Source organism: Oncorhynchus masou, chromosome 27 (assembly GCF_036934945.1).
Source record: "Oncorhynchus masou masou isolate Uvic2021 chromosome 27, UVic_Omas_1.1, whole genome shotgun sequence".
Classification (NCBI taxonomy): domain Eukaryota; kingdom Metazoa; phylum Chordata; class Actinopteri; order Salmoniformes; family Salmonidae; genus Oncorhynchus; species Oncorhynchus masou.
Window position 1 is genome coordinate 38,883,994 of NC_088238.1, and position 18,031 is coordinate 38,902,024.

The window sequence follows — 18,031 nt, forward strand, 5'->3', positions numbered from 1 at the left end:
AATGCTGTGGTAGCCATGCTGATTAAGTGTGCCTTGAATTATAAATAAATCACAGATAGTGTCACCAGTAAAGCACCGCCACACCATAACACCTCGTCCATGCTTTACGGTGGGAACCACACATGGGGAGATCATCCGTTCACCCACACCGTGTCTCACAAAGACACGGCGGTTGGAACCAAAAATGTCAAATTTGGACCCATCAGACCAAAGGACAGATTTCCACCAGTCTAATGTCCATTGCTCGTGTTTCTTGGCCCAAGCAAGTCTCTCACGTAGTCTCCTCTGAACAGTTGATGTTGAGATGTGTCTGTTACTTGAACTCTGTGAAGCAATTATTTGGGCTGCAATTTCTGAAGCTGGTAACTCTAATGAACTTATCCTCTGCAGCAGAGGTAACTCTGGGTCTTCCATTCCTGTGGCGGTCTTCATGAGAGCCAGTTTCATCATAGCGCTTGATGATTTTTTGCGACTGCACTTGAAGAAACTCTCAAAGTTCTTGAAATTGTCCGTATTGATGGACCTTCGTGTCTTGAAGTAATGATGGACTGTCGTTTGTCTTTGCTTATTTGAGCTGTTCTTGAATAATATGGACTTGCTCTTTTACCAAATAGGGCTATCTTCTGTACACTACCCCTGCCTCACACAACTGATTGGCACTGTTAACTGTTAACTGAAAATGCATTCCAGCTGGTTGAGAAAATGCCAAGAGTGCAAAATGCTGTCATCAAGGCAAAGGGTGTTGATTTTTTCACCCGGATCGCCCACAATCACCCGATCTCAACCCAACTAAGATGGTTTGGGTTGAGTTGGACCGCAGAGTGAAGCAGTCAACAAGTGCTCAGCATATATGGGAACTCCTTCAAGACTGTTGGAAAAGTATTTCTCATGAAGCTGGTTGAGAGAATGCCAAGAGTGTGCACAGCTGTCATCAAGGCAAAGGGTGGCTACTTTGAAAAATCTCAAATATAAAATAGATTTTGATTTGTTTTAAACTTTTTTGGTTACTATATGATTCCATATGTGTTATTTCATCGTTTTGATGTCTTCACTATTATTCTACAATGTAGAAAATAGTAAAAATAAAGAAAAACCCTTGAATGAGTAGGTGTCCAAACTTTGACTGGTACTGTATAGAAAAGTATGTGGACACCCCTAAGTTAGTGGATTCGGCTATTTCAGCCACACCCGTTGCTGACAGGTGTATAAAATTGAGCACACAGCCATGCAATCTCCATAGACAAATATTGGCAGTAGGTTGGCCTTACTGAAGAGCTCAGAGACTTTCACCATCATAGGATGCCACCTTTCCAGCCAGTAAGTTCGTAAAATGTCTGTCCTGCTCGAGCTGCCCCGGCCAACTGTAAATGCTGTTATGGTGAAGTGGAAACATCTAGGAACAACAATGTCTCAGCCGCGAAGTGGTAGGCCACACAAGCTCACAGAATGTAGCTCGTACAAATCGTCTGTCCTCGGTCGCAATACTCAATACAGAGTTCCAAACTGCCTCTGGAAGCAACGTCAGCACAAGAACCTTTCATCGGGGTCTTCATGAAATGGGTTTCCATTGCCGAGCAGCCGCACACAAGCCTAAGATCACCATACACAATGCCAAGCGTCGGCTGGAGTGGTGTAATTGGACCATTAGAAACCTATTGGAAACGCATTCTCTGGAGTGATGAATCACCCTTCACCATCTGGCAGTCCGACGGACAAATCTGGTTATGGTGGTTGCCTGGAGAATTCTACCTGCCCCAATGCATAGTGCCAACTACAGCATACAGTGACATTCTAGACAATTCTGTGCTTCCAAATTTTTGACAACATTTTGGGGAAGGCCCTTTCCTGTTTCAGCATGACAAGGCCCCCGGGCACAAAGCGAGGTCCATACAGAAATGCGAGCCAGGCCTAATTGCCCAACATCAGTGCCTGACCTCAGTAATGCTCTTGTGGCTGAATGGAAGCATGTCCCCACAACAATGTTCCAACATCGAGTGGAAAGCCTTCCCAGAAGAGTGGAGGCTTTTATAGCAGCAAAGGGAGGACCAACTCTATATTATTGGGCATTGTTTCGGAATAGGATGTTCGATGAGCAGGTGTCCACATACTTTAGGCTGTTATTATGCGTGACACAACTCGGAGAGCCTGGATACAGCCATTGGCCGTGGTATATTGGCCATATAGCACAAACCCCCAAGGTGCCTTGTTGCTATTATAAAATAAATGTCATAACTGCGGTCTGATACACAACGGCTGTCTACCAATCAGCATTCAGGGCTTAAACCACCCAGTTTATAATGTAATTTAGATACTGAATATGATTATAGTATATGTCACAATAAGGTAAGTTTTTAACAGTGCAATAAAGGTAAGTTATGGTAAATTTTGTTATTTTAATGTCATATGTTTATAAATCAGCACTTTCTCCCTCCCCTATTTGAACAATTATTTTACTTTGATGCACTATTATTTTTCAGAGGAAAGAGTTATGCCTGACTCGCTGTCCTCTCCCTCCCCGCCCAGGCTACCCCGGTGTGAAGGGAGCCAGAGGTGATGCAGGCTTTCCAGGCCCAGCTGGGATGAAGGGACAACCAGGAGAACCAGGAGGCGATGGCTCTCCAGGACTCAGGGGTCTTCTAGGACCACCGGGCCCCGGGGGAAGAGACGGCATCCCTGGGGGACCAGGGAGAAAGGGTAAGGTGGTGGTGGATAACCAAACATAGACACCTCCATAGCTAACTTCCAAGCCAAGGTAGGGTGGACACTCACAATAGTGCAAAACTCAAATTACACCGTTCAGTGCACTATTTTTAACCAGAGCCACGTCGGACACTTGGCATTTTTAGAGAGATGACTAGAGTAATTAGACCCATACCTACTATTGCTCTATTGATGTTTATTAGGCTTGGAAACGTCAATCTAAAGTGGATCTTAGTCAGATCCACTGGCCATTTTCTAATCATGACCCCTTTCCTGTTCACAGGCGAGAGCGGTTACCCCGGACTGGTGGGTTTCCCCGGAATGCCAGGTAATCCTGGAAGACCTGGAGGTCCCGGAGGGAAAGGAGCTCCCGGATTCTCAGGAAGAGACGGCCTGCCCGGAGATTTCGGAGCACCGGGACCTAAAGGTACGGGATTGGGAATGACAGAACTAAGGGAATGATGGGAAGGGAGTGGATAGGGAGTAGATTATCATTTTAATATGACATGATGAATAGTCTCACAGTAATTTTCTTTTGGTTTAGTTTCACCAATGTTTTTCTGCGGCTGGTTCAAACCCAAACTGTGTTATTTGGTTCAAAGAGAAACTGAATGATGTGGCTTCTCTCTATGTGTGTGTGTTCCAGGTGACAGAGGTAACGCTGGTCCACCCGGCGCACCCTCTCTGCCCGTCAGAGTTGAGTACATTGAGAAGGGACAGATGGGCGACAATGGTGCCAACGGTCTACCCGGTTTCCCTGGACCTAGAGGTAGGTGGTAGGCTACAAATCAACATTATCATCCGTTTTGTGCCAAATGTGTGTCACCCACAAGGTCTTACATCTGCCATTTTGTTACAAAATGTGTGCCACCAACCGAGGCTGAAGATAACAAAGGTTAATACAAGAGGGTTCTAATATCCCATCACTCTTTGAGTAAATGAGGAAGATTTCTAAACAATTGGACCAGAGATGCTATTTAGCAACGGTGCTAGTCCTATGAATCTGTTTATTTTCAAAAGCATCCTCTTGGAATTATTACGTTGTCCTAAACTGGATATCTTCAACCTGGCCACCATCAAGCTCCTGCAGCAGCCATTTTGTGCTAAACGTGTGTCACCAACAAGCTCCTTCAGCCGCCATTAAGGATCAAATGCTTATCACCGACAAGCTCCTACATCCTCCATTTTGTGCCTCCCTGTCCCCAGGTGACAAGGGTTTCCCAGGGCTGCCTGGTCGACAGGGTTTGCCCGGGCTGCCTGGTTATGCTGACAGAGCTAAAGGAGAACAAGGACTTCCTGGTATCCCCGGACGCCCAGCCGGGCCAGGCTACCCAGGGCCTAAAGGATCTCCCGGTATCATCGGCTTCCCTGGCATGCCTGGACCTAGGGTAGGCACATACACCACCATACAAAGAGATTAACAGTGATGTTGTAGACAGAAGTGGCAGTTGATGTTATACTGAGTTTGACATTATTATTGTTCTGTAGGGTGACGATGGCGAACCTGGTTTCCCTGGAAACCCCGGAGTCGTTGGTCAGCCAGGTGCCAAAGGTGAGTAGCGGTCACATCACCTGTTGTATACCTATCTGTGAACCTCATGTCATCTTACTGTACCTATGTTTGTCTTTTCCCTGTGCTATTCTCTTAACTGTAGTCCCTTCCATTGTTGGTCTCTTATCTGTGCTATTCTCGTAACTGTATTCTCTTACCATTGTTGATCTCTTATCTGGGCTATTCTCTTAACTGTATTCTCTTACCTGTTGTATTCTGTTATCTCAGCCATTCTTTCCTGTACCTTTTCAGTGTAAAGGTTTTGTATTGGTTAAGTTGTTACCTGTATATTGTATGGTTCTCAGGTGAGAGAGGTGACTCGTCCGGCTACCCCGGAGGTCCCGGAGCTAAAGGTGACGCCGGAACCCCTGGTTACTCAGGTGACCCAGGTGCTAAAGGCGCCCCCGGGGACAATGGTTTCGCAGGCGGCCCTGGGTTCAACGGACAGAAGGGAGCACCGGGAGATCAAGGAATACCCGGACAAATGGGTGAGTCGGGGTGATAATGTCACCGGAAGTGATGTCATAAAGGTCCCACAGGTTAGTCATGTCACAGGAAGTGATATAGAAAAAAAGAGGGAAAGAAACCTTATCGTTATTAATAATTTCTTTACATTCATTTGTGCTCACACATGTTCCCTGGTGTGTTTTTTGGGGGTATCCCCTTCTCAGGTACCCCTGGTTTCACCGGCGCTAAGGGTCTGAACGGATACCCAGGAGGAAGAGGTCTAGACGGGACGCCTGGCCGCTCCGGCTTCCCTGGAACACCTGGAGAGAAAGGTTTGTTTAGACACTCTGAACCATAGTCTCCTCTAGCTTTTCCATGCCACATATTACCATTTCTAATACAGCATCATTGGGCTGAGAGAAGATGGTTCTTTATCTTAAACTGACATGGCTTGCTCTAACATAACTTTAGTATGCCATTTTATTTTAGGCGATATTATAATGCAATAATAGTATTCTTTCTCAAGGTCTGCCGGGATCTCCTGGTCTTGATGGGCTCAACGGACTGGCCGGACCCAAGGGTCTACCAGGAACCCCAGGTTATAGTGAGGGGGGTCGTCCCGGCACTCCTGGAGCAGCCGGTCTGAAGGGAGAGAGGGGCTCCTCCATCCCAGGTGGACCTGGGTACAACGGAGAGAAGGGAGCTAGAGGAGAGTCAGGTGAGGAAAGATCAATCAATCAGTCAATTAAATAATCAATCAAATGTATTTTAGAACACGTTTTATATCGTCAGTAGTCACAAAGTGCTTTAAAGATAGCTGGCTTACAAGCCCAAAGAGCAAGCAATGCAGGGGTAGAAGGACAGATGAGCGTAGATGAGTAACGTGATGACCGACTCCAACCCTAACACTGCTTATATGCATAGTCGAGCATCTTTTCATGACAAAATATCTTGTTTAAAACGGGAAAAAAAAATTATCCAAAAATTAAAAGAGCGCCCCCTATATCAAAGAGGTTAATACTTTCTGAGAAGTAGCTATTATTTACCATTTTACACGTGAGGTTACTATACATAACTTTAACCCCTTGTATAAGAGTTTCTCGTAAATTAAAATTATCCAGGCATTTATATATAAATTCCAGTTGTGGTTTATCAAAGGCCTTTTCAAAGTCAGCTATGAATACCAGCCCTGGTTTCCCAGATTTTTCATAGTGTCTTATTGTTTCCAGTACTTGTCTTATATTATGTCCAATGTATTGTCCATGTAAAAAACCTGTCTAATTAGGATGAATAATGTCCGACAATACCTTTTTATTTCTATGCATTTTGCTAGGATTTTGGCATCGCAACACTGAAGTGTAAGGGGTCTCCTGTTTTTTTAGGTGGACTTGATCTTTATATTTACCACCTGGGTCCTTGCTAAGTATCTGATAGTCTACCATTTTTATAGGAGTGGTTAAAACATGCTAATAACGGACCTCTGAGTACATCGAAACAAGGTTTGAGATGCCTCAACTGGTATGCCATCCAGCCCTGGAGTATTCCCAGACTTAAAGGCTTTAATTGTATCAAGAATTTTCTCCTCTGTAATTTGGCATTCACATGTGTCTTTCTGTACAGCTGTGAAGTTTACCATATTAACAGAAAAAAGTATTTACAATTAACTTCAGTTAGTGTGTAACAGGTTTCTGTAAATATTTTTTGGTAGCATTTCTGTGTTGAAGATAAAAAAATAATTTGGTGCAATTACCCTCATATTCGATCCAGTTTGTTTTATTTTTTATAATATATTACACATGACCTTTCTTGAATAAGTTCCTCCAGTTTTTGGTATTTTTCTTCAAACTTATTCTGTACCTCTATGGTACAGTTTTTATTTGCTATCTATCTGCACTGTTAGTTCCTCTATTTCATTTGTTAATATAAATAATTTCACCAAAATTGTTTTTGTTTTAAAGATGATTATTGAATTGCATGGCCTCTAAAGACACATTTAAAAGTGTCCAATACAATAAGGTGATCTGCTAGACCTATGTTATGTAGGACAAAGTCAGTTATAAATGATTCTGTCTTGGTTAAAAACAAAGTGTCATCCAGTAGGCTCTGATAAAATGTCCCATATCCTCGACCTTGCGGAAATTCTGTAAGAGTAGTGTGTATACCAATTATCCGATGGTCCGACCACATTCTGTCCCCATCAACACTCTTTAACTTTTGGTGGCAGCGAGAATAACATAAGAAAGTAGTCAAGATGACTAGCTTGATTGAGCCTCCGATATCCATGATTTCCTTAAGTGCATGAAGGTGATAGTTTACGGTCCATAATATATTTCTTATTTCACAATTCCCTGTAATTTCCTGTAATAGTGCACTTCTTTTGACCAGAGTCTGTTTCTAAAGCAGAAACAGTGAGGCACCTAGGGTAACGTGTGTGTGTGTGTGTGTGTGTGTGTGTGTGTGTGTGTGTGTGTGTGTGTGTGTGTGTGTGTGTGTGTGTGTGTGTGTGTGTGTGTGTGTGTGTGTGTGTGTGTGTGTGTGTGTGTGTGTGTGTTGATGCTGACCCCAACTCTTGTCTGGATGTCAGGGGGTCCTGGTGTGACGGGCTTCCCAGGACTGCCTGGTCTTCGCGGGGAGACGATCATTTCTAACATCCCTGGACCACTGGGAGACCCTGGCCTGCCAGGAATCGATGGAGAAGAAGGTAATTTAACCCTTCATTTGGCCTTTTACAAAACTATAGATTGTAACTTATATTTTTAACTTATTTTGTACATACAGTTGAAGTCGGAAGTTGACATACACTTAGGTTGGAGTCATTCAACCACTCCACAAATTTCTTGTTAACAAACTATTACTTTGGCAAGTCGGTTAGGACATCTACTGTGTGCATGACACAAGTAATTTTTCCAACAATTGTTTACAGACAGATTATTTCACTTATAATTCACTGTATCACAATTCCAGTGGGTCAGACGTTTACAAACACTAAGTTGACTGTGCCTTTAAACAGCTTGGAAAATTCCAGAGAATTATGTCATGGCTTTAGAAGCTTCTGACAATTGACATCGTTTGAGTCAATTGGAGGTGTACCTGTGGATGTATTTCAAGGCCTACCTTCAAACTCAGTGCCTCTTTGCTAGACATCATGAGAAAATCAAAATAAATCAATTAAGACCTCAGAAACAAAAAATTGTAGACCTCCACAAGTCTGGTTCATCCTTGGGAGCAATTTCCAAATGCCTGAAGGTTCATCTGTACAAACAATAGTACGCAAGTATAAACACCATGGGACCATGCAGCCGTCATACCGCTCAGGAAGGAGACGAGTTCTGTCTCCTAGAGATGAGCGTACTTTGGTGCGAAAAGTGCAAATCAATCCCAGACAACAGCAAAGGACCTTGTGAAGATGCTGAAGGACACAGGTACCAAAGTATCCATATCCACAGTAAAACGAGTCCTATATCGACGTAACCTGAAAGGCCGCTCAGCAAGGAAGAAGACACTGCTCCAAAACCACCATAAAAAAGCCATACTACGGTTTGCAACTGCACATGGGGACAAAGATCGTACTTTTTGGCTAAATGTTCTCTGGTCTGATGAAACAAAAATAGAACTGTTTGGCCATAATGACCATTGTTATGTTTGGAGGAAAAAGGGGCAGGCTTGCACGCCAACGAACACCTTCCCAACCGTGAAGCACGGGGGTGGCAGCACCATGTTGTGGGGGTGCTTTGCTGCAGGAGGGACTGGTGCACTTCATAAAATAGATGGCATCATGAGGTAGGAAAAGGATGTGGATATATTGAAGGAACATCTCAAGATATCAGTCAGGAAGTTAAAGCTTGGTCGCAAATGGATCTTCCAAATGGACCCCAAGCATACTTCCAAAGTTGTGGCAAAATGGCTTAAGGACAACAAAAGCAAGGTATTGGAGTGGCAATCACAAAGCCCTGACTTCAATCCCATAGAATATTTGTGGGCAGAACTGAAAAAGCGTGTGCGAGCAAGGAGGCCTACAAACCTGACTCCGTTACATCAGGAGGAATGGGCCAAAATTCACCCAATTTATTGTGGGAAGTTTGTGGAAGGCTACCAGAAACGTTTGACTCAAGTTAAACAATTTAAAGGCAATGCTACCAAATATTAATTGAGTGTATGTAAACTTCTGACCCACTGCGAACGTAATGAAAGAAATTAAAGCTGAAATAAATCATTCTCTCTACTATTATTCTGACATTTCACATTCTTAAAATAAAGTGGTGATCCTAACTGACCGAAGACAGGGATTTTTACTAGGATTAAATGTCAGGAATTGTGAAACTGAGTTTAAATGTATTTTGCTAAGGTGTATGTAAACTTCCAACTTCAACTGTAATGTTGCTGCTACCGTCTCTTATGACCAAAAATAACTTCTGGGCATCCAAATTGTGATTACTCAACACGGACTTGCAAAATTATTTTTTTCCTTTAACGAGTCTGACGAGCTCGACGTGAGTGATATACTGCTTCCCAGAAACATGCCCAGATCCCCGTCATTTGCGTGAAGAGAAGGCGGAGAAAAAGGGGTCAGAGGGCAGGCTGCCTTATGAGAATTTGTAGGCGATCGACTAAACCCCCACTTGCTTCCATTCTGCTAGCAAACGTGCAGTCTTTGGAAAATAAAATTGATTAACTACGTGGAAGATTAAACTACCAACGGGACATTCAAAACTGTAACATATTATGTTTCACGGAGTTGTGGCTGAACAACGACATTCTCAATGTACAGCTGGCTGGTTATACGGTGTACGGCAGGATAGAACAGCGACGTCTGGTAAGACAAGGGGCAGCGGACTATGTATTTTTGTAAATAACAGCTGGTGCACGATATCTAAGGAAGTCTTGAGGTTTTGCTCAAGAGAGTATCTCATGATAAGCTCATGATAAGCTGTAGACCACACTATCTACCTAGAGAGTTTTAATCTGTATTTTTTGTAGCTGTCTACATACCACCACAGACTGACGCTAGCACTAAGACCTCACTGAATGAGCTGTATTCCGCCATAAGCAAACAGGAAAATTCTCACCCAGACGCGGCGCTCCTAGTAGCCGGGGACTTTAATGCAGGGAAACTTAAAACCGTTTCACCAAATTTCTATCAGCATGTTAAATGTGCAACCAGAAGGAAAGAACTCTGGACCCCTTTTACTCCACACACAGAGATGCATACAAAGCTCGCCCTCCTTTTGGCAAATCTGACCATAATTATATCCCCCTGCTTACAAGCAAAAATTAAAGCAGGAAGCACCAGTGACTCGATCAATGAAAAAGGTTGTCAGATGAAGCAGATGCTAAGCTACAGGACTCTTTTGCTAGCACAGACTGCAATATGTCCAAGGATTCCTCCAATGGCATTGAAGAGTACGCCACATCCGTGATTGGCTTCATCAATAAGTGCATCGATGACGTCGTCCCCACAGTGACCGTACGTACATACCGCAACCAGAAGCCAGGCAACATCCGCACAAAGCTAAAGGCTAGAGCTGCCGCTTTCAAGGAGCTGGACTCTAACCCGGAAGCTTATACGAAATCCCGCTATGCCCACCAACAAACCATCAAACAGGCAAAGCGTCAATACAGGACTAAGATCGAATAGTACTACACCGGCTCTGACGCTCGTCAGATGTGTCATGGTTTGCAAACCATTACAGACTACAAAGGGAAGCACAGCCAAGAGCTGCCCAGTGACATGAGCCTACCAGACGAGCTAAACTACTAATACACTTGCTTCGAGGAAAATAACACTGAACCATGCATGAGAGCACCAGCTGTTCTGGAAGACCGTGTGATCACGCTCTCCGCAGCCAATGTGAGTAAGACCTTTAAACAGGTCAACATTCACAAGGCCACAGGGCCAGACAGATTACCAGGAAGTGTACTGCGAGCATGCGCTGACCAGCTGGCAATTGTCTTCACTGACATTTTCAACCTCTCCCTTTCCAAGTCTGTAATACCAACATGTTTCAAACAGAACACCATAGTTCCTGTGCCCAAGAACACTAAGGTAACCTGCTAAATTACTTCCGACCCATAGCACTCACGTCTGTAGCCATGAACTGCTTTGAAAGGCTGGTCATGTCTCACATCAATAACATTATCCCAGAAACCCTAGACCCACTCCAACTTGCATACCGCCAAAACAGATCCACAGATGATGCAATCTCTATTGCACTTCACACTGTCCTTTCCCTCCTGGACAAAAGGAACACCTATGTGAGAATGCAATTCATTAACTACAGCTCAGCGTTCAACACCATTGTACCCTCAAAGCTCATCAATAAGTTAAGGACTCTGGGACTAAACACCTCCCTCTGCAACTGGATCATGGACTTCCTGACGGGCCACCCCCAGGTTGTAGGGTAGGTAACAACACATCTGCTACGCTGATCCTCCACAAAGGGGCCCCTCAAGGGTGTGTGCTCTGTCCCCTCCTGTACTCCCTGTTCACTCATGACTACACGGTCAGGCACGACTCCAACACCATTAAGTTTGGCGATGACACAACAGTGGTAGGCCTGATCACAGATAACGACAAGACAGCCTATAGGGGGAGGTCAGAGACCTCACCATGTGGTGCCAGGACAACAACCTCTTCCTCAATGTGATCAAGACAAAGAAGATGATTGTGGACTACAGGAAAAAGAGGACCGAGCACGCCCCCATTCTCATCGACGGGGCTGTAGTGGAACAGGTTGAGAGCTTCAAGTTCATTGGTGTCAACATCACCAACAAACTAACATGGTCCAAGCACACCAAGACAGTCATGAAGAGTGCACGACAAAACCTATTCCCCCTCAGGAGACTGAAAAGATTTTGCATGGGTCCTCAGATCCTCAAAAGGTTCTACAGCTGTACCATCAAGGGCATCCTAACTGGTTACATAACTGCCTGGTATGGCAACTTCTCGGCCTCCGACCGCAAGGCAATGACTCCAGCCACCCTAGTCACAGACTGTTCTCTTTGCTACCGCACAGCAAGCGGTACCGGAGCACCAAGACTATGTACAAGAGGTTTCTAAACAGCTTCTACCCCCAAGCCAGAAGACTCCTGAACATCTAATCAAATAGCCTCCCAGACTATTTGCATTGCCCCCCCCCCCCCTTTACACTGCTGCTACTCTCTGTTGTAATCATCTATACATAGTCACTTTAATAACTCTACCTACATGTAAATATTACCTCAACTAACCGGTGCCCCCGCACAATGACTCAGTACCGGTACCCCCCTGTATGTAGTCTCGCTATCGTTATTTTACTGCTGCTCTTTAATTACTTGTTACTTTTATTTCTGATTTCTTATTCATATTTTTTTTTAATAAACTGCGTTGTTCGTTAGGGGCTCGTAAGTAAGTATTTCACTGTTGTATACGGCGCATGTGACTAATAGAATTTGATTTGATTTGATCAGCTGAGATTAGTCTTCTTATATTCCTCCAACTCACTTTCCTCCTCTTTCTTCCATGTTCTTCTCCTCCTTTCTACTCCTTTCTACGTTCCCCTCTCTCTTTCCTCCCTACATCTCTCCATCTCTTTCCACTTTATATCTATACCTAGTTTACTGAGTGTTAACATCTCCTCTCCCCTCTGTCCATTCCTCCAGGTTGTCCTCTTCTCCTTCTCCTTCTCTCCATTTCCCCCTCTGAGTCATCTCTCATTCTCCTCCCTCCATCTGAATCCAACACTCTATAGACCTCTATACTGTAGCTGGTTCACTCTTGTGTTAATTGTTTATGGTCGGATCCTCCAGGTTACCGTGGTCCTCCAGGCCCCCCAGGCCCACCGGGGCCCGGTACAGCCCAAGGGGACAGAGGCGACTCTGGGCTCTCTGGCATCCCTGGTACCCCTGGTAACCGTGGAGACCCTGGGGGTCCAGGTGGCCCAGGACGGGACGGAAACCCTGGATTCAAAGGTACAGTGATGACAAATCAATGTACTGTAATATCCATCAGAATGTGATTCAAAAGCAAGGTACAGTGATGATGGCTATCAGATTGAGGATGATTACCCTTGACGGTAGCCTTATAGACTCATAGGGTCAAATCATAGGGTCAAATCATAGGGTCAACCATATAGTTACAAAAAAATGCTTTATTTCAAGTAAGATTCCCGTTTGAATATCAACCTAAATTGGATGTTGATCTGAAATGTACAATTTGTCTGATGGGCACATTTGTTGACAACTCAATAAAGTATCAGCCAGAAGTGGATGTTGATCTGACATTTTCTTACCCCGTAGTTGGTGTACCGCATGTCTGATGGGGGTGTGTTGTAAATGTTGTTGTTGTTGTTGTTGTGTTGCCCAGGAGAGAGAGGTGACTCTGGGTACAGTGGAGCACCAGGACAAATGGGCTTCCCTGGAGATCCAGGATACTACGGTGGGAAAGGACCCAAAGGAAGGAGAGGTGAGAGACTTATCCTTTTAACACACACTGATCTTGAAGATGAAACACTTGTCTTTGTCAATTTGATTAATTAATTGTAAAAAATGCATCTCTCATTTTGCGTTCTCTCTCTCTCTCTCTCTCTCCTTCCTCCCCCTCCTATCCACTCCTCACACTTCTCTCCCTCCCCCTCTAGGTGATACTGGTCGTAAGGGACCCCAAGGTATAACTTTCCCCAGGCCGGACACTCCGACACCCTATGGAGACATGGGAGACCCCGGGTCCAACGGAACTCCAGGGTCCGTGGGAGAAGCAGGCAATCCCGGCATGCCAGGCAGGGGGGGTGAGTAGCCCACTTAGAACAGCCAGAGGCCAGGCAGGGGGGTAAGTAACCTACTTGGGACTATATTCACAAAGCATCTCAGAGAAGAAATACTGATCTCGGATCAGTTTTGCCTTGTGTGGATTCAGACTAACCACAGTCACCCCCTGATCCCATATCTAGGATCAATTTACAGTACCCTGATCCAAACCTGACCCATTAGGGATTAAAACATGAAGTAACATCAGAACCTCCTCCTCTGTTCCAGGTCCTAAAGGCAGGCCCGGCGCGGTAGGGAAGCTGGGGAGGAACGGAGGGTCAGGCTTGGACGGACCTCTGGGAGACTCTGGTCCTCCTGGTTTCCCTGGACCTACCGGGTCACAAGGTGTGTGTGTGTGTGTGTGTGTGTGTGTGTACGTGCGCGCGTATAGTGCCTACAGTGTATTTGCCAACTGTGAGTATGAGTGTGTATCTAGACTGTCTGTATGTGAATCCGTCCGAACACACATCGACCTCTATATAACATGACAAGTCTTACATTGCTTTATAACCACATCATAATGCATTATAGCCGGAGGTTTTAAGTAAAGTGATACCCAACATGAACCTGTACTACTTACATACTCCCTCCCCACTTCTCCCCTCCCCTCTCCCTTCCTCTCCTCTCCCCTCTCCCTTCCTCTCCTCTCTCACCCAGGTCTGCCCGGTAAGCCTGGACTGCAGGGTCCCCCAGGTAGTGTGGCACGCAGCAGGAGTATTGGCTACACTCTGGTGAAGCACAGTCAGAACAACCAGGTGCCCATGTGTCCTCAGGGCATGGCTCAGCTCTGGGAAGGATACAGTCTGCTGTATGTTGAGGGGCAGGAGAAGGCCCATAACCAGGACCTTGGTACGTCACACACACGCTTGCACACACGCGCACACACACACACACGCACACACACACACACGCACACACACAAGGGCAACATGAGCAATTATACAATTCGGGGCAGGCAGAGCGACCTACAAAACTTGCAGAAAGCTCAACTTTATATCTCTCCTCCCCGACTCCCCCATCTCTCCCCCTTCTCTCCCTCCTCTCCCCTCTCTCGCAGGTATGGCAGGCTCCTGCCTTCCCCGTTTCAGCACTGTCCCGTTCCTGTACTGCACGCCCAACGAGATCTGCTACTACGCCAGCCGCAACGACAAGTCCTATTGGCTGTCCACCACGGCACCCATCCCCATGATGCCGGTGGGAGAGGAGGCTATCAGCCAGTACATCAGCAGGTGCTCCGTGTGCGAGGCCTACTCCCAGCCTGTAGCTGTCCACTCACAGGACCTCACCATCCCCACCTGCCCTGCCGGCTGGAGGTCCCTCTGGATCGGGTACTCCTTTCTCATGGTGAGTTGGGGCGGGATTAAAGCCAGATTTAATCCGCTGTGCATTATAGAGCGTTGTCGCTCAGAGTGCCTTCTTAAGCCAATATTCCTGCGTTTGCAATCACATTCATGGCAACCGCTGAAGATGTCGGCTCAATTGTAAAATGGCCTTTAAATGTCAATCACGCTTTGAAATCCTGGCCTATATTTGATTCTCTAATGAAAGCTAGTTCACTACCCAAAAACTCCATAGTCTAAACCACCATCTAGAAACTAACACCTAGGTCTTGTCTGGTCCCCTCCTCTCCTCTCTCTCTCTCCCTTCCCCCCATACAGCACACTGCTGCCGGGGCTGAGGGCGGCGGCCAGTCCCTGTCCTCTCCAGGGTCCTGTCTGGAAGACTTCCGCGCCACGCCCTTCATCGAGTGTAATGGGGCAAAGGGCACCTGCCACTACTTTGCCAACAAGTACAGCTTCTGGCTGACCACGGTTGAGCCTAACCGGGAGTTCGACCCCCCTCCGATGGACACACTGAAGGGAGGCAACCAACGCAGCCGAGTCAGTCGCTGTCAAGTCTGCAGCAAGATCTTGTAGCTGGGATAAGAGATGAAGATGGAGAGATGAGAAATTAAAAAGAGAGAGACTGAAACAACAAAGGAGAGGGTGATGATTACTTATCAGAAAGGAAAAGAGAGAGGTGGAGGTGGAGTAATGGAAATGCAAAAAAAAAAAACTTTGACTGACTGAATTTGAGCACCTCTCCTGCTTCATCTAGGGGTCTCACTAGGAGGGTGAGGGGCTCCCGAATTAGCCAACGAGGGCCCTTCTGTGGGTTTATGATGCCCTTGTATTGATGTAAGACAGAAAGGGATGAAGAGATTAGCGGTCTTGTTCTCAACTAGATTATTACCGACAGTGGTGCTATACTGTGTGTTTTATGTGTCTTCATTTTGTTCTTTTCACGTTACTATGGTTATGTGTCTGAAAACATTCACGGATACCTCGGAGAGTGCAACCCCAAACCACCCCTTTGGCCTGCACTGAACCGCTTTCACTTCCTGGGCTACATCCCAAATGGCCTATATAGTGCACTACCCATAGGACTCTGGTCCAAAGTAGTGCATTACATAGGGAATATGATGCTATTTGGGATGAATACGTTCTCTACCGTTACAACTACATGCAGTCATGAACCTAAGAGACCTGCTACACATACCTGTTAACTGCTATAGCTAGCCAGCCGCTTTTTATACTCAAACACACACACACACGTATGATATCGATTATGTCTGCTTCAGTTAAGAGAAACAGTAAGTGTATTACGATATATGCTTGTGGTCCTATTAGAAACCAATATGTTCTTTTATTGTTGCTACCCTACGCTGGGGCTCAACTTGACAAGTTTTGAAAAAGACAAATCCATCACTTTTCATATATTAGAATGAGTGGCATAGACAGATCGAGTGAGGTAACGTCATCCCATGCCGAATCACTTGAAGAAATGGTCATACTTCTATTTATAGAAGATCCCATTTATGTGTATGTGAATGTATTGCAGTAATGCGAGTGCCTATAATTGGTATAAATCACAGGAGGCTGCTGAGGTGAGAACGGCTCACAACAATGGCATGAACGGAGCGAATGGTATGGCATCAAACACATGGAAACCAATGTGTTGCATGCATTTGATATCATTCCACTTATTCAGCTCCAGCCATTATTATGAGCCAGTCCTCCCCAATGAAGGTGCCACCAACCTCCTGTGGTATGAATGGAGTCAGTCTTTTCAGTTAAGCTACAGCGATGGAGGTTGAAGGTTCTAACCACCAACATCACCCCCCCCCCCCCTCCCAATTCACTGCTGGAACACAAGCCATCAACACTGAACACACATGATTATTGTGACCATGTCATCTCCTTTTAAGGAGCACTCCATAATTTGAGTTTCCACCTACAGTGAGACCCTAGTAGTGAATTGTGTTGGACAGGTAACATAGAATTAAAGTAACTCAATGGCAGTTCCATGTTTCCAAGACCCAGCCCTTTGTTTACAAATGCAGTTGTTAGGGGGGTTTCACACTTTGGGTGGAAACAGATATTGAATATTGCTACTTTAAACTCACCTCCTTCACTGACTGGAATGGGTGACCAAGCCGATCGTACATTGCACCAAATCATGTTGGCTTTGTAATTATTTAGAACCATCATTTTCTCCATGGTTTCACTCAGGTTATCGAGGTGAGGAGAGTAACTATCTTCGCTCCATTTTTTTGTGACCAAATTTGGGTTTTATAAAACCCTCCACCACCCATACTTGAGCCAAAACATACAAGTACGCAGAAACTGCTTGGAAGGAATCACAAACTAACAACAAACACACCACACACACATTTTCCGTTACAATATTTGTTGTTGGTCAGAAGCTCACCATACATTTTATCAGAGCAAACGATAAGGCCTACTGTGTTGCTGTAGTCCCTATCTGCTCTCCTCAGTTGCTGTCATGTCAATGGATGCGTTCCAGTGCGACGACATTGCAGACGCCTGCGAGATCTCAAAACACCTGGATAGGTGATTAATATAGCAGCTAACCACATCATATGATCTAGCAATCTGACGCCAATGCAACGCCTGCAATGTAGGTGGCCTGGAAAGCAGTCACTGATGTTAAAAGTGCTGGGTGACTTAAGTTGTAACCACTATGACCACTATGTCTAACACATAGGCCCATCTCTCATTGGTAGCCCTGAGTATATCTTTGTCAATTAGATTTTTTTCTCATTTGTTGTTCTTTTGTCTGTAATCTAGATTGTAATTCTTATACTTCACTGTAATTATTCCCTGGTTCAAATATTATTTACAAATACATTTTGGGGAAGATGATCTGTACATTCGATGATAGGAACGAAAAAAATACATGTTTAGGATATGTTTTATATGGAAATATATATTTCTATGGTTATATTTGAATGACAAAAAGATAAAAACACATTTTTTATTGTCACTGTTTTGACACTGACCACTGAATATATTCCACTGTCTTAAAAGGAATTTTGAGAACCTGAAAAATAAATATTTTTCATACAAATCCACATTTTACATGTATAAAAGAGATGTATAACTGCAATGGTTATGCTACATTTTCCTCAACAGATTTGGTCAAAAGTTGCAGTGTTGTGTTCACAATGAAATAAAATTATTACAACTAACACAGATTCAGATTGAATGA

General features: G+C 44.8%; 1 protein-coding gene across 2 annotated transcripts in view; it reads left to right on the plus strand.

Moving 5' to 3' along the window:
• The window catches only part of LOC135516104 (collagen alpha-6(IV) chain-like), a 179,936-nt gene extending 161,925 nt beyond the window's left edge, over positions 1-18,011 (plus strand). For both annotated transcript variants that reach the window (XM_064940145.1, XM_064940144.1), the window contains exons 28-43: positions 2,524-2,694; positions 2,984-3,127; positions 3,347-3,469; positions 3,907-4,088; positions 4,189-4,252; positions 4,558-4,740; positions 4,924-5,031; positions 5,226-5,417; positions 7,284-7,400; positions 12,485-12,646; positions 13,041-13,139; positions 13,315-13,461; positions 13,709-13,825; positions 14,138-14,329; positions 14,538-14,824; positions 15,139-18,011. In XM_064940145.1, coding sequence (XP_064796217.1) covers positions 2,524-2,694; positions 2,984-3,127; positions 3,347-3,469; positions 3,907-4,088; positions 4,189-4,252; positions 4,558-4,740; positions 4,924-5,031; positions 5,226-5,417; positions 7,284-7,400; positions 12,485-12,646; positions 13,041-13,139; positions 13,315-13,461; positions 13,709-13,825; positions 14,138-14,329; positions 14,538-14,824; positions 15,139-15,396 — 2,546 coding nt within the window. In that variant the 3' untranslated portion in view covers positions 15,397-18,011. The remainder of the gene's footprint in view (positions 1-2,523; positions 2,695-2,983; positions 3,128-3,346; positions 3,470-3,906; positions 4,089-4,188; positions 4,253-4,557; positions 4,741-4,923; positions 5,032-5,225; positions 5,418-7,283; positions 7,401-12,484; positions 12,647-13,040; positions 13,140-13,314; positions 13,462-13,708; positions 13,826-14,137; positions 14,330-14,537; positions 14,825-15,138) is intronic.
• Positions 18,012-18,031: the final 20 nt, after the last annotated feature.